The sequence below is a fragment of the Hypanus sabinus genome, chromosome 13, assembly GCF_030144855.1.
Source record: "Hypanus sabinus isolate sHypSab1 chromosome 13, sHypSab1.hap1, whole genome shotgun sequence".
Lineage (NCBI taxonomy): Eukaryota > Metazoa > Chordata > Chondrichthyes > Myliobatiformes > Dasyatidae > Hypanus > Hypanus sabinus.
The window spans coordinates 47,195,073-47,212,825 of NC_082718.1; the positions used below are offsets into that span (position 1 = coordinate 47,195,073).

A 17,753-nucleotide genomic window follows, 5' to 3' on the forward strand; every position below is an offset into this window, starting at 1 on the left:
TACTAGTAAAATGCATTGAGGTCTTTATCAAAAATTGATTTAATTGTTATTTCAGGATTTCACAAAATAGTGCATCATGTATATGTCTTCTTGTATATGCCTATTACTTACAGAAATGAAGGAGGTTATCCTCCACCAAGTATGACATGACCCATTTTAAAATTACTCTTCCTGCTCAGGAAACAAACAGTACTTGCAAAGAAGTCAGAAAATCAAATGTGGGGTTTGGAAGACAACAGTGAAAATTGACTTCTCATTTGCTACATACACAACAGGACAAGGAATTAACATTCACAGTGACTGAATCTGCGCTGCCGTTTCCCCGTTCCTGCATCAAATGCATTGTTATTTATATAACTGTGGTAATACTCCTTGTTTGGTATAGCATTCCTCCTGTAACTGTAAGTCTATGGGTTCAAATCTGACATGAACAATCTTCAATGCCATTTTAAGGGTATGCTTGCATTAATGGAGATGCTGAATTTCAGAAGTGAGGTTAAAATACCTGCCCTTTGATGGACTACTTGATCAACGATGGAACCATTCCATGTCATAGTCAATTCTCAAGCTATAACTAGCTTGGGACAGTGTAAGAGACAGTATTGCACTGACTGAAGCAGTTTGTTTGGACAAGGGAGCTTGCTGCCTGCAGAAAAAAAATGGTAATTATATTACTGTGGAGAAAAGAAATAGCAGGATTGGTACCATAAAAGCACAAGTACTTTCATCAGTTTGTACTTCTGCAGCAGATCAATTAAACATACTTCCTCTAAAAACCAAAATGAAAATCAACTTTCTTATTCTTGGTACATTCCAAATTCTCAATGTGGTAATGTTATCCTCAGCATCCCACACATGGTAACCTATAATTCAGTGAGTGATGCCACAGAGGATCTACTGGGTGCTAATTATTAAAAATAGGTTGAAATTATAGTCCTTGTAGTTCAATGCTGAGGACTTGTATCACAGCAAAAACAATACACTTGTGGAAATAAAAATAATATTACATAATAATCTCTCACACTGGTCAGATTTTCAATAAATCTTCAAATATTTTTGGTTTAATATGATTCTTAAAAAGACAACCATATGCTGTCAGATCTCCTTGGAGCTCTGCTGCTGGAATAAAAAATATCTATTAAAAGAGAGCACCACAGTCTGAATTTCAGAAATAATTTTACATTAATAAAAGATTTTGAATATTATTTTTGTACTTCAAAAGGAGTGTGAAATGTTGTAGCATTATATATCTCCATAATTCAGAAAAGTCAATAACTTGGTTTCTTTGCAAATACAATTAAAATTATTAGTGTACATATGACTAAAACAAATTCACCACATCAAGTAAATGAAACTACCAAAATGAATAGTTTGGCAAAAAGCAGTAACAATTAGATCACAGCAAACATACAAGTCCCAAAGTGAACCACAAAAAGATACACAAAACATTATATATAGCATGCGATTCCCAATTTATTAAGATTACAGAGGTTTAAAATATGTTCAAGGCCTGCTCCCTCTCTACAAAGAAGAAATACAATTTTACCACATGAATCTTTGAATTTCTTTCTTATCTGGCCACTGAAAGGTTTTATAAAGAAACAAATAAAGAGTTAACACATTTACTAAACAATACAGAGCCAGCTCTGCAACAACTTTGAAGCTTGAGGGCATTGGAATGTTGAGTCTGTAGATCAAATATGGTACTACGAAATAACGAAACTCCAGTAACTTTTGTGGAACTGTGGCAATGACTAAACAGAAAAGATATGCCAAGATCCAGAATATTGATTTCGACTTCAATGCTTCAACAAATGTCCAGGCAGCAAAGATGTATCCTGGGACCAACAGATATTTGATCACTTCATGTCTCTGAAATATGTTCTTCCAAATGTAAAATGTGTAGTGTCTATTGTCCGCAATCAGGAACTTATGGACATAGGTAAATTTCCAAATCATCAACAGGGAGACAATTCCAAAACCAATGTAAAATAACGTGTGCTTCTTTACTGAATCCAAGAAAGAAATGATCTTTACAAAAGAAACCAGATGAAAAAGAGAGAAAACAAGCGTGAAGGAAAAGAAGTAATATAACTGAGGGAAATTCAGAGAGATTTCATGACTGGTTCTGTCACCAACAACTATGCCTCCATTCAGAAATAAAAATAGAAGAAAACCAATAACCAGGGTAATGTATGGCCAGGTCAAAACGGTCAATGCTTTCAGATTCTTCAGTGACAGGACATACCCTAAAAGAAACTGCACAACCTTCTTGATTTCATCAGTTAGATCCACAATACATGCTGTCTTTGCATCCTTTCTCTTGACCAAATCAGTTTTCCATGCTTCTGTCAACTTCTGTGCAATAACATTTCCCGCACAGAATATAATCCATACGATATTAGTCTGACGGAACATAAAAGCACAGAAACCAAGGCAGGCAGCAACTTTGTGATTCCCATACAGGCTCATTAAGTAAGTAAACAGGATAAAGAATGTTGAGCCTGCATCTGTGTAATACAAGAATGAGAAAAAGTAAAGCAAAGGGAATGAGGCAAGTGCTAATGCAGATGCTATTCTTTGGAATGCAGAGGTAGCCTGGGAAGGAAAAAAATACATAATTACAATACAATATTCATTGGCAAAATATTTCCATTAAAACAATACAAAAACTTCATTATATCTTTACAAAAATGTACAAAATGTTTCATTTACACACATTGTTATATTAAAAATCTTCATGTTTATTAAATACTCATTTCATGTATACTTCTTACACATGACTTCTTCATCACCTCAAAGACAGAAAATAGGAAATGGAAGAGGAAAATGCTAAATTTCATGACTATTCCACCAATCAATGAGATCCCAGTTAAAAATTTTCCTCAACTTCTCTATTCAATTATCAGTATACCAGAAATATCTTGTATCAACTCAATTAAATTGAATCAATGTCCTGAATAAACTCACAGGATTACAAACCCACTGCCTAATGAAGTCAAGATTTCAAACACTCACAATACCCTTGACTATAAAAAAATCTCATCTCAATCTAAACTGCTTGATATCTTTTCCAGACTCTGAACTGAGTTCTACTCTATCAAGCCTACTAAGAATTAGAATGAATTGAAGAGATTATTTCTTATCCTCCTAAACTTAATGGCCACCATTTTTGTTCTCAATAAATTCTTCATTTTATTCTCAGCAATGATATGGATGTTTTGTATGTCATACCATCGCATAAAAGGTTTCAACTCCAGTTGTATAGATGCAAGTTGGATATTCTCACTCCAGTATACTGAACTCTTACTATAACAGGGCGAACAAGTAATTTGCAATTACCCAAATAATTAATTTATCTATTCATTGCTTTTCTAAATGCAGGAGTAACAAAAAAGTAACAAAATTGCAGTCAGAGAATAATGCATTAGAGTTTATATTTAGGTTCTGACTTCATAATAAGAATGCAGTTATGCGTTTAATGTTATCACATTAAAAAGTAGCAATATTGGGGATTTAGCATAATTAATGCCCTGTTTTAGTATCTGTTTCTTTAAGACCGTAGGACATACGAGCAGATCCTATGAACCTCTGCTTTATATATACTCAATGACTTGGCCTCTATAGCCAACCATGGCAATGAATTCCACAGATTCACCACCGTCCAACTAAACAAATTCCTTCTCATCTCTGTTCTGTCCCTCTATTCTGAGGATGTGCTCTCAGTCCTAGACTCACCCAATATCGGAAACTTCCGCACCACATCCACTCTGTCTAAGCCCTTCAATATTCAATAGGTTTCAATGAGATCCTCCCTCATTTTTCTAAACTCTAGCAAGTATAAGCCCAGAGACATCAAATGCTCCTCATATGAAAACACACCCAAAATTATGGAGGAACTCAAGAGGCCTGGCTGATTTCCATTATTCAAATCTTTGACCTATAATGTGAAAAGAAGCAGTCCCAGTAACAACCCTGTGCAACACATGTCCAGCAGCCAAGCAGAATAGGCCCTCTTTATTCTGACTCTTTGCCTCCTGCCAGTCAGCCAATCTTCTATCCATGCTCGAATACCGTAATACTATGGGCTACTCTCCTGTTAAGCAGCTTCTTGTGCGGCACCTTGTCAGAGGCCTTCTGAAAACCCAAGTAAATAACATCCACTGATCCTCCTTTGTCTATCTTGCCTGTTATTTCCTCAAATAATTACAGCAGATTTCCAGGCAAGATTTTCTCTTCAGGAAACCGTGTAGACTTTGGTCTACTTTATCACTCACCTTCAAGCACTCTGAAACCTCATCCTTAATAATGGACTACCAACATCTTCCCAACCACTACAGTCAGACTGACTGGCCTACATTTTCCCTTTTTCTTGACCTCCTCCTTTCTTAAAGAGTGAAATGACATTTGCAAGTTTCCAGTCCTCTGGAACCATTCCAAAATCTAGAGATTCTTGAAAGGTCATTACAAATGCCTCCACAATCTCTTCAGCTACCTCTTTCAGAAACCTGGGGTGCACACCATTTGGTCCACGTGACTTACCTACATTCAGACCTTTCAGCTTCTCAAGCACCTTCTCCTTAGTTTATTAAAAGCAACTGCACTCACTTTTGCCCCCTGACACTTTTGAATATCTGGCATACTGGCAGAGTCTTCAGCAGTGAATACTAACGCAAAATACTTATTAAATTCATCTGCCATTTCTTTGTCCTGTATTACTACCTCTCCATCATTATTTTCCAATGGTCCAATATCCACTCTTGCCTCTTTTTTACTCTTTGTGTATCTGAAAAAATGTTTGGTATCCTCTTTGGTATTATTGGTTAGCTTACCTTCATATTTCATCTTGACTTCCCTTATAGTCTTTTTGAATGCCATTTGTTGGTCTTTAAAAGCTTCCAAATCCTCTAACTTCCAAATAATTTTTGTTTTATTATGTGCCCTCTCTTTTGCTTTTATGCTGTCTTTGACTTCCTTTGTCACCAACAGTTGCCTCATCCCCCCTTTAAAATACTTCTTCAATGTTGGGATGTATCTAACCTGGGTCTTCTGATTTGTCCCCAGAAACTCCAGCCATTGCTTTTTTCCTGTCATCCCTGCTAGTGACCCCTTTCAATGAATTTTGGCCTCTTATGACTCTATAATTTCCTTTACTCCATTGTATTACTGATACCTCTCGCTTTATCGTCTCCCTCTTAAACTGCAGGGTGAATTCTATCATATTATTATCACTGCCTCCCAAGTCTTCCTTTACCCTAAACTCCGTAATCAAATCTGGTTCACTACACAACACCCAATCCAGAATTTCCTTTCCCCTAGTGGGCTCAACCAAAAGCTGATCTGAAAAGCATCTCATAGGTATTCCACAAATTCCCTCTACTGGGATCCATATGCAACCTGATTTCACCAATCAACTTGCATATTGAAATCCTCCATGACTACTGTAACATTGCCCTTTTTACATGCCTCTTCTAATTCCCATTAAAATTTATTTCCCACAATCTGGCTACTGTTTGGACAACTTCGTATAACTCCCAATAAGGTATTTTTATTTTTATCCTTGCAGTTTCTTAACTCTACCGACAAGTATTCTATATCTTTCATTCCTATGCCACCTCTTTCTATATACTTCCCATATATTCTGCACCCTCCGTGCGAAGAAATTCCCCGAGGTCTCTTTTAAGTCCTTGCCCTCTCACCCTAAATCAATGCCCCTAGTTTTTGACTCCCCTCCTACCATTTACCTTATTATATGCCCCCATGGTTTTATAAACCACTTTAAGGTCTCTCTTCATTGTCCTACACTCCAAGGAGTAAAGACCCAGCTTGGCCAAAATCACCCGGTAACTTAAGACACTCTAGTCCTGGCAACATGCTTGTAAACTGCATTCATTAAAACTTAACATCTTTCCTGTAACAGGGTGACCAAAACAGTACACAGTACTCCAAGTGTGGCCTCACTAACCATTTAAACAACATAATGTCCCAGCTCCTATACTCGATGCCCAACAGTCAACAACAGCTAATTTTGTGTCATCCACAAGCTTACTGATCTAACCTTGTGTATTTGTATCCGAATAATTTCTATAAGTAATGAATAACAAGACTGACATCACACCATCTCATAGTACTGCAGTTATGTTCTCCCTATCAAAAAGGTAATATGTGGGCCTGTATCCCCGCCATGCTTGTAGCTTTGGTATCCTGGAATACTGAGCTGTCAGTTCTGCACGTTTTAGTCATGTTTTTGTTAATACTACAACATCCTAGTCCTCAAAGCCAATTCATATTCTGAGTTCATCCATCTTACCCATTACACCTTCTGCATTGAAATAAATGCAGTTTAACTCGGTATCCCTTTCCCTGCTTTTACTGTGCCCCTGACTATCCTGATTACTAAACTTGCTCTCACTGGTTACTGCTTTATCCCAAGATTTGCTCCTGCTTATGGTACCCAACCCTGCCAAATTAGTTTAAATCCACCTACGTACCACTAACAAATTTTCCTGCTGGGATATTAGCAACATTGAGACTGGGCAAGCTGAAAGGATATGGAAATTTATGTTTGTATGCACATACATTTTCCCCACACATGCTCCTAGTCAGTGAAGCCTCAAACAGGTGTACACCACTGGAAATTTACCTGCACATCAAATGGGGACACTTTATTATAAGGGAAGGGTGTGACCATATGACTAAGGAACAGAATTATGATGAACCATTTCATCATTGCTGATCCATTTCTCTCAGTGGTGTGCTAAAACACCATCATTTAGTAAAATTATACAGTAGTATAAAGTTATAAATGCATTTGAAGCACAAATGAATGTACGTACTTCTGTCAACAAGGGTCATGCAGCTTTAATACAGAACTTCTTATTTTAAACATACTTCATTATTTTGGCATTAAGATGAACTAATCAAGCTGGGTACCTTGTCCTTTTGATGTATCCTGCACAAAAGCAAATAAAGTAAGTAGAGGTTCCCAGTATTGAATAGCAGATTAATGAATCGTAGCATTCCTGTGGAGCACACAACAGTTCCTGTCCAGCTCAGCAGCCATGACACTGGCTTGATTATTCCAGTGGACACCAAGTAGAGACCGGGTAGAGTCGTGATCATTGGATCCCACTGCAAAACATTGAGAAGAGGATAATTTATAACAATTAAAATACTGAAACTGGCAACATCTGTATATTTACAATGTACTTTATCATTTATATAAAGAAAACAATGAACAAAAGGTCAAGGTAATCAACCTGCATTTGATTAAGTCCACCTGTTTCAAACATTAAAGAAATGCAAGATTTTAAAATTTAAAATGGGTAGTAGTGCTTGATGTGCTAGTGGCACTTCAGAGAAATATTGCATGTATCATAATTTTCCAAATTGTATTCAAAATGTTAACAATGGAAACTTGCTTTTAAGATGACTCCCCTCAAAACGTGAAATGACTTCTTTTGTTCGGGGGTAACCCTGGGATCATGCACATTTTTAGCAGATTACAATACTGTTCTTCTCACTTAACAAATTCTCTTAATCCCATGTCTGATGGCCTATAAAATGAACAAGCTAGATCATTTATTTCAATATTGTATATGGAAATTTTAAAAATAAATCAACAAAGAGATAAAATTTGGAACTAAATTCATCAGAGAAATTTATGATAAAGGGGGCAAATACAATCCACCATAATTTGGCTATTTCTTGTTCCCTCATCTCCCAAATCTCAGTTCACAACCATGCGGGTTACAACTCTTTAAGGACTCCTTCTAGCACATTTAGAATGTGATCAAAGTTTCGTGCTCAATCACCTTGCAGATTGTGATTTCCAGACCTTCTCAGCTAAAATTCTTGAAAGTCAGTTTAATCTTTAAATCTTGATTCATAATTATTGATCTATTTGCTAAAGAACAGTGCCCAGAATGCGTTCACTTTCTATATATTTTTTCCCCAGAAGGGATTAAAGGGGAATGTGGGAGGTAATACACACTGGTGTAGCTCATACAGTCGGCCCTCCTTATCCGCGAGTCCTGCATGCGCAAATTCAAACAACCGCGAATTGAGAAAACCCAGAAGTGCTCTTCCAGCACTTGTTGTTTGAGCATGTACAGACTTACTTGTCATTATTCCCTAAACAATGCAGTATAGCAACTATTTTACATAGTATTTATATTGTATTAGGTATAATAAGTAATCTAGAGATGATTTAAAGTGTACGGGAGGATTTGCGTAGGTTACCGTGGATCGGGATCGAAAAAAAATCCGAAGTTCTCTTACTAAGTAAGTCGGAACAGGTACATCCAGCAATATTTAGCATCAGTATATAGTATATATTTCACCTTTCTATGCATATAAAACACTTAAGAATGTATGTTACAGCGCTGAGTTCGATCCAGTGATAGACAACTCCCGAGTGCGCTCTCCACCCATGCCAGGTTGGTCTGGAGGATCAAAAACCCAAAACCCTAAAACCCAATAATTAAACCACTGCATTGCTTAGTAATAATTGTAGCTTTCATCGGAGCAGAGCCTTTCTCACTTTATCCTTTAAAATTGTTCTGATTGTTGACCGACTGTAGCCTAACGCTTTTCCAATGACCGATGGCGTTTCACCTCTTTACGGTTGCTTTATTATTTCCACTTTATTTACTATCGTGATCATGATTATTTTTGTGAACATAAACACTGCAGATTCAAAGCTCCGCTGCCGGGTCCTAATGTCCACTGCACTGAGACAGGTTAAATAAGGTCTGGGGTTCCGCTGGGTCCTAAGGTCCACCGCTTTGAGACAGGTTGAATCAGGGACTTGGGCATCCATGATTTTTGGTATCCGCGAGGGGTCCCAGAACCATTCCCTGGTGGATAAGGAGGGCCGACTGTATAACACAACATTTAGCTATTAGAGATTAAGCTTGGTGAAATTTAACTTGTGTTTGCAGAACACTTTTCTTGCCTGTATTTTCGTGTTCATATTTCACTGCTGGAAATAATTAAACCATAAAACTGTATACTTGTTACTGAAATAATAGGGTTTCAAAGCTTAGAAGGTTTTGCTTTAGATGACCCAAGTGTAGAAAAATGAAATGTACTCTGGATCCAAGAAAAATTATCCATACAAATTAAATCCTGAAAAGGAGTAATTTCTGTGCTAGATTTCTTTTCTGTTTACTGCCCTTGAGCTGTCATGTTTTTGTACAGCTCAATGAAATCTTTCCTTCATCTTCTTTGTTCCAACTCCCAACCTGATTCACCTCATATCTATAAAACTCCAGCTCTGCCATTATACTTCAACACCTTTCTTATTCCCATTTCATGCTATCATATTAGTTTGCATAATATTGCATCTATGGTCTGATGTTTGTTCTTTGGAGTTCTAGTACAGCCAGCCTGCACTTGTACTCTATACCTTGAATGACAACATCATGTATCCCAAGTCTTCATAACCACCTCTTATCATATTATCCTCAGGAATCACAACACAAGAAATAAGGGGATGCTATATGACCCCTCCTGCCTACTCCACCAGCCAAAAGATAATCGCTGATCTTTTAACTCAATGTCACGCTCCTGGTAACTGTTAAGTCTAACATCCTTGTGCCTGAATAAACTTAGTTCTGAGTTTCCACAGTGCTCTTGGTTAGAGAATTCTAAATGCCACTACTCAGTGATTTAAGAAAATTTCTTCTTAGTTCTGGATGGGCAATCCCTTATTGTGAAACTGTGATGCATGATTCTAGATGTTTCAGCTAGGAGAAACAACGTCCCAATAGCTATCACCCTTTGAAACTTCGAATGATCATATTTCAGTAAGATTGCCTCTTAAGGGCAATGAAATAAGAACATTGGCCCAATTTGCTTAATCTCTCTTCATAAGACAATTCTTCCCACCTCCCCTTGTCCCCACCAATCCCAGGATCCATTTGGTAAACCTCCGTTACTCTCCCTCCATGAGAAGAACATTCTTCTGTGTGTAAGGACAGTACACAATATCCCAGCGAGGTCTCACCAGGGCTTTGATGCAAATTGTCCAAAATGTCTTTATTTGGAAATGCATCTATGAATATGCATTAATGATTCCTTTTCCTCTGCCTTTCTACCAATTGGATTTCTTTTCCCATGCCTCCATTCATCTAATTAGTCCAGTTACCATCAGTACCAGGGTATCATCATATTTGATATAAAACTTCTCAATTATAGCCCAAACTTCTATGCTGGCTTTGGCTATCAAAACACGGGGTAAACTTCACAAACTTCCACACCTCCCAATGACCCTGTGATTCCATGCTCTGAGGTTGAAGTGAGAGCATCCTTCAGGAGGGTGAACCCATGAAAAGCATCCGGCCCAGATGGGACACCTGGCCGAGTACCAAAGACCTGTGCTGATCAACTGGCCGAAATGTTCACTGACATCTTTAATCTCTCACTTCAGCAGCCAGAGGTATCCACCTGCTTCATACAGGCCTCGATCATTCCAGTGCCTAAGAAGAATGTGGTAACCTGCCTCAATGATTATCGTCCAGTAGCACTTACGGCTACGGTGATGAAGTGTTTTGAAACACATCAACTCCTGCCCAAGAAGCGACTTGGATCTGCTCCAATTTGCCTACTGGCGCAACAGGTCCATGGCAGATGCTATTTCATTGGCTCTTCACTCAACCCTGGAACATCTGGACAGCAAAGATACATACTTCAGGTTCTCTTTAACATCCACAGCTCAGCATTCAATACTATTATCCCCTCAAAACTAATCAATAAGCTTTAAGATCTTTCCCACAATAACTCCTTGTGCAACTGAATCTTTAATTTCCTCACTTGGTCAATGTGGATTGGCAACAACATCTCCTCCATGATCTCCATCAGCACAGGTGCACCACAAGGCTCTGTGCTTAGCCCCCTGTCCTGCTTGCTTTACACTTATGACTGTGACTAAACACAGCTCCAGTGCTATAGTTAAGTTTGTTGATGACATCACTGTTGTTGGCTGAATCAAAGGTGCCAATGTATCAGGAGGGAGATTGAAAATCTAGTTGAGTGGTGCCACAACAACAACCCCTCACTCAATGTCAGCAAGAATAAGGAGCCGCTCATTGACTTCAGGAGGAGAAAATCGGTGGTCAGCAACTTTAAATTCCTTGGTGTTATTATTTCAGAGAACCTGTCCCGGCCCAGCACGTAAAAGCAACTATGAAGAAAGCACAGCAGCACCTCTACTTCCTTAGAAGTTTGCAAAGATTCGACATGACATTTAATACTTTGACAGTTTTCTATAGATATGTGGTAGAGAGTATATTGATTAGTTGCATCACAGCCTGGAATGGAAAACCCAATGCCCTTAAGTGGAAAATCCTACAAAAAGTAGTGGATATGGCCCAGTCCATCAGGGGTAAAGCATTCTCAACCTTGAGCATATCTACATGAAATGCCGTTGCAGGAAAGCAGCATCCATCATCAGCCACCCCACCATCCAGTTCATGCTCTTTTGTCATTGCTGCCAACAGGAAGAAGGTACAAGAGTCTCGACTCACACCACCAGGTTCAGGAACAGTTATTACCCGTCAACTATCAGGCTCTTGAACCAGCAGGGATAATTTAATATCACTTGCCCCATCACTGAACTGTTCCAACAACCTATGGTCTCACTTTCAAGGACTATTCATCTCATGTTTTCAATATATATTGCTTATTTATTTATTATTATATTTTTCTCTTTTGTATTTGCACATTGTTTGTCTGCTCTGTCGTGCAGTCTTCAATTCATTCTATTATGGATATTGGATTTACTGCATATGGGCACAAGAAAACAAATCTCGGGGTGTATATGGTGACATCTATGTACTTTGATAATAAACTTACTTTGAACTTTAAACTCATTAACGTGAAGCATGAGAAGGCTCCCTACACTGAGCTATGCAGAGCTCCAGTGCTCATAGCAGTCAGCAAGACATTGACAAAACCAACAAATTTTCTCTTACTATGCCAAATTTTAACCAAATTGTCCACTTTCCCTGGAACCCTTTGGGCTTTCACTCTCCAGATCAATCTGGCAAACAAGGTTTCATCATATACAGACAGTCCCTGGGTTACGTACAAGTTCCGTTCCTGAGTCCGTCTTTAAGTCGGATTTGTATGGAAGTCAGAACAAGTACATCCGGTATTATTTAGTGTCAGTTAGTCAAACGTTTGTCTTAGTATATCCTATATATTTTACCTTTCTATGCATATAAAACACTTAAGAAACATATGTATTCCAATAATTAAACCACTGCATTGCTTAGTAATAACTGTAGCTTTCATCAGAGCAGCATCTTTCAAATGCTCCATTATTCTCACTTTATCTGTTATCCTTTAAAATTGTTCCGATCATTGACCACTGTAGCCTAATTCTTTTCCAATGATCAATGGCGTTTCACCTCTTTCCAAATGCTTTATTATTTCCACTTTATTTTCAATCATGATTTCTTCCCGTCAATGGACCAGAAACACTGCTGGCGGCGGCTCCCGAGCTTTGCCAGCTCCCGAGGTCCGCTGGGTCCTAACGACCACCACACACTGTCAACGGGACAGAAACACTGCGGGCGTCGGGTCCCGACCTCCGCCGGCTCCCGAGGTCGGCTGGGTCCTAAGGACCACCGCACACCGTCAACGGGACAGAAACCCTGCGGGCGTCGGGTCCCGACCTCCGCCGGCTCCCGAGGTCGGCTGGGTCCTAAGGACCACCGCACACCGTCAACGGGACAGAAACCCTGCGGGCGTTGGGTCCCGACCTCCGCCGGCTCCCGAGGTCGGCTGGGTCCTAAGGACCACCGCACACCGTCAACGGGACAGAAACCCTGAGGGCGTCGGGTCCCGACCTCCGCCGGCTCCCGAGGTCGGCTGGGTCCTAAGGACCACCGCACACCGTCAACGGGACAGAAACCCTGCGGGCGTCGGGTCCCGACCTCCGCCGGCTCCCGAGGTCGGCTGGGTCTTAAGGACCACCGCACACCGTCAACGGGACAGAAACCCTGCGGGCGTCGGGTCCCGACCTCCGCCGGCTCCCGAGGTCGGCTGGGTCCTAAGGACCACCGCACACCGTCAACGGGACAGAAACACTGCGGGCGTTGGGTCCCGACCTCCGCCGGCTCCCGAGGTCCGCTGGGTCCTAAGGACCACCACACACCTTCAACAGGACAGAAACACTGCGAGCGTCGGGTCCCGACCTCCGCCAGCTCCCGAGGTCGGCTGGGTCCTAAGGACCACTGCATTGAGACAGGCTAAATGGGACAAGTGGAGGCTATGCTGGGTTTGGGTATTTGATCATCCACAATATTCCACATGGGAATTTAAACTGGAGGTGGCAGTGTTTTTCTTACAAGGTTGAGTTGTGAGCTCGACATCAACCCAGTACGGATGGTACGGAGTCACTGGATCGACATCAACCCAGCACGGGAAAGGTCTATCACTGGATCGAACTCGGGAAACTATGTTCTCCAGCTCAGCGCTGATCTCACTGCGCCACCAGTCGAACGGAACGGTGGGGGGGGGGGGGGGGGGCGCGGTCAGGGCAAATCTTACTAAGAAAAATTTAAGCCAAATACAAAGTTAAACACTCAACACAGTGTCAACGGCAATGACTTAAAATAGCGGACAGTGTTGCGATCCGACTTAAAATGGTGGATGGCGTCCTCCTTCCTCGGTTTGTAAGTACGAGTTGTCCGTAAGTTGGACGTTCGTAACTTGGGGACTACCTGTACAGAGCAAGAAGGCTGAAAGTGAACTGCTGATTTTTCAGACTGAAAGGAGTTTTTTACTACTCGGGTTAAAGAGAGGCGAGACTGCGCAGGCGCGTGATGTCAGCTGGTAGAGCGCAAAAGGTTTAAAAAGACCACCATATTCAGCGGGCAGAGTCGGAGCAGGCAGCGGAGTGAGAGTCAGCAGAGTGGTAGAGCTTTGGCTCAATGGGCTTAGGCGATAACGGGACGAGTCGAGGTAGGAAGTATGTGTGTGAGGCCAGTTTTCTGTGCTCGGTGTCAGATGTGGGGGCTCCTGGAGTCTCCAAGCCTCCCGGATGGCCATGTCTGCACCAGGTGTGTGTTTGTTGAGCTGCAGCTCCTGAGAGACCGAATTAGGGAACTAGAGATGCAGCTCGATGACCTTCAGCTGCTCAGGGAGAGCGAGGAGGTGATAGAGAGGAGCTACAAGCAGGTGGTCACACCAGGGCCACGGGGGACGGACAAGCGGGTCACAGTCAGTGGGGGAAAGGGGAAAAGTAAGGTACTAGAGAGTACCCCTGTGGCTGTACCCCTTGACAATAAGTACTCCTGTTTGAGTACTGTTGGGGGGGACAATCTACCTGGGGGAAGTGCCCAGGCCTCTGGCCCTGTGGCTCAGAAGGGTAGGGGAAGGAAGTAAAGGCAGCAGTGATAGGGGACTATAGTTAGGGGGTCAGACAGGTGATTCTGTGAACGCAAGAAAGAAACTCGGGTGGTAGTTTGCCTCCCAGGTGCCAGGGTCCGGGATGTTTCAGATTGCGTCCACAATATCCTGCATTGGGAGGGAGAACAGCCAGAGGTCATGGTACATATCAGTACCAACGACATAGGTAGGAAAAGGGAAGAGGTCCTGAAAAAAAAAGACTATAGGGAGTTAGGAAGGAAGTTGAGAAGCAGGAATGCAAAGGTAGTAATCTCGGGATTACTGTCTGTGCCACGTGACAGTAAGAAAAGGAATAGGATGAGCTGGAGGATAAATGTGTGGCTGAGGGATTGGAGCAGTGGGCAGGGATTCAGATTTCTGGATCATTGGGACCTCTTTTGGGCCAGGTGTGACCTGTACAAAAAGGACGAGTTGCACTTGAATCCCAGGGGGAACAATATTCTGGCGGGGAGGTTTGCTAAGGCTACTGGGGAAGAGGAGGTTAGCTCACAAAATAGAAAAAGCTTGTAGACAGTGCGACAGGGAGGATAGGCAGGTGAAAGAGAAGGGACGCGCTCAGACCGAAGGATTGAGATGTGTCTATTTTATTGCAAGGAGTATTGTGAACAAAGCAGATGAGCTTGGAACATGGATCAGTACTTGGAGATATGATGTGGTAGCCATTACAGAGACTTGGATGGCTCAGGGACTGGATTGGTTACTTCAAATGCCGGGTTTTAGATGTTTCAGAAAGGACAGAGAGAGAGGCAAAAGAGGTGGGGGCATGGCACTGTTGATCAGAGATAGTGTCACGGCTACAGAAAAGGTGGACACCATGGAGGGATTGTCTACGGAGTCTCTGTGGGTGGAGATTAGGAATAGGAAGGGGTCAATAACTTTACTGGGTGTTATTTTACAGGCTGCCTAATAGCAACAGGGATATCGAGGAGCAGATAGGGAAACAGATCCTGGAAAGGTGTAATAATAACAGTGCTGTCATGATGGGAGATATTAATTTCCCAAATATTGATTGGCATCTCCCTAGAACGAGGGGTTTAGACAGGGTGGAGTTTGTTAGGTGTGTTCAGGAAGGTTTCTTGACACAATATGTAGATAGGCCTACAAGAAGAGAGGCTGTACTTGATTTGGTATTGGAAAATGAACCTAGTCAAGTGTCAGATCTCTCAGTGGGAGAGCATTTTGGAGATAGTGATCATAATTCTATCTCCTTTACAACAGAATTGGAGAGAGATAGGAACAGACAAGTTAGAAAAGGATTTAATTGAAGTAGGGGGAATTATGAGGCTACCAGGCAGGAAATTGGAGGCTTAAATTGGAAACAGATGTTCTCAGGGAAAAGTACGGAAGAAATGAAGCAAATATTCAGGGGATATCTGTGCAGAGTTCGGAATTGGTACGTTCCAATAAGATACGGAAGTTATGGCAGGGTACAGGAACCGTGGTGTACAAAGGCTGTAATAAATTTAGTCAAGAAGAAGAGAAAAGTTTACAAAAAGTTCAGAGAGCTAGATAATGTTAGAGATATAGAAGATTATAAGGCTAGTAGGAAGGAGCTTAAGAAGGAAATTAGGAGAGCCAGAAGGGGCCATGAGAAGGCCTTGGTGGGCAAAACTAAGGAAAACCCCAAGGCATTCTACAAGCATGTGACGAGCAAGAAGACGTGAAAGAATAGGACCTATCAAGTGTGACAGTGGGAAAGTGTGTATGGATCCAGAGGAAATAGCAGAGTTACTTAATGAATACATTACTTCAGTATTCACTATGGAAAAGGATCTTAGTGATTGTAGTGATGACTTGCAGCAGACTGAAAAGCTTGAGCATGTAGATATTAAAAAAAAGGATGTGCTGGAGCTTTTAGAAAGCATCAAGTTGGATAAGTCACCGGGACTGGACGAAATGTACCCCAGGCTACAGTGAGAGGTGAGGGAGGAGATTGCTGAGCCTCTGGCAATGATCTTCGCATTATCAATGGGGACGGGAGAAGTTCCGGAGGATTGGAGGGTTGCGGATGTTGTTCCTCTATTCAAGAAAGAGAGTAGAGATAGCCCAGGATATTATAGACCAGTGAATCTTACCTCAGTGGTTGGTAAGTTGATAGAGAAGATCCTGAGAGGCAGGATTTATGAACATTTGGAGAGGCATAATAGGATTAGGAATAGTCAGCATGGCTTTGTCAAAGGCAGGTAGTGCCTTACAAGCATGATCGAATTTTTTGAGTATGTGACTAAACACATTGATGAAGGAAGAGCAGTAGATGTAGTGTATATGGATTTCAGCAAGGCATTTGATAATGTACCCCATGCAAGGCTTACTGAGAAAGTAAGGAGGCATGGGATCCAAGGGGAGCTTGCTTTGTGGATCCGGAATTGGCTTGCCCACAGAAGGCAAAGGATGATTGTAGATGGATCATATTCTGCATGGAGGTCGGTCACCAGTGGAGTGCCTCAGGGATCTGTTATCAGACCCTTACTCTTCGTGATTTAAATGACCTGGATGAGGAAGCGGAGGGTTGGGTTAGTAAGTTTGCTGATCACACAAAGGTTGAGGGTGTTCTGGATAGTGTGGAGGGCTGTCAGAGGTTACAGCGGGACAAGGATAGGATGCAAAACTGGTCTGAGAAGTGGCAGATGGAGTTCAACCGAGATAAGTGTGAAGTGGTTCGTTTTGGTAGGTCAAATATGATGGCAAAATATAGTATTAATGGTAATACTCTTAGCAGCGTGGAGGATCAGAGGGATCTTGGGGTCCGAGTCCGTAGGATGCTCAAAGCAGCTGCACAGGTTGACTCTGTGGTTAAGGGGGTATGGTGTAATGGCCTTCATCAATCATAGAATTGAATTTAGGAGCTGAGAGGTAATGTTGCAGCTATATAGGACCCTGGTCAGACCCCACTTGGAGTACTGTGCTCAGTTCTGGTCGCCTCACTACAGGAAGTATATAGAAGCCATAGAAAGGGTGCACAGGATGTTGCCTGGATTGGGAAGCATGTCTTATGAAAATAGATTGAGTGAACTTGGCCTTTTCTCCTTGGAGCGATGGATGATGAGAGGTGACCTGATAGAGCTGTACAAGATGATGAGAGGCATTAATCGTGTGGATAGTCAGAGGGTTTTTCCCAGGGCTGAAATGGTTGCCACAAGAGGACACAGGTTTAAGATGCTGGGGAGTAGGTACAGAGGAGATGTCAAGTTAAGTATTTTACTCAGAGAGTCATGAGTGCGTGGAATGGGCTGCCAGCAATGGTGGTGGAGGCAGATAGGCTTTTAGATAGGTAAATGGAGCTTAGTAGAGGACTATAGGTAACCCTGGTAATTTCTGAGATAGGGAAATGTCCG

General features: G+C 41.6%; 1 protein-coding gene across 1 annotated transcript in view; it reads right to left on the reverse strand.

Annotated features, from left to right (window-relative positions):
* Positions 1-17,753, reverse strand: part of alg10 (ALG10 alpha-1,2-mannosyltransferase) — a 20,096-nt gene continuing 2,343 nt past the window's right edge. Inside the window, exons 2-3 of the mRNA XM_059987562.1 lie at positions 6,934-7,131; positions 1-2,598 (exon numbers count right to left, since the gene is read on the reverse strand). Coding sequence (XP_059843545.1) covers positions 1,543-2,598; positions 6,934-7,131 — 1,254 coding nt within the window. The 3' untranslated portion in view covers positions 1-1,542. The remainder of the gene's footprint in view (positions 2,599-6,933; positions 7,132-17,753) is intronic.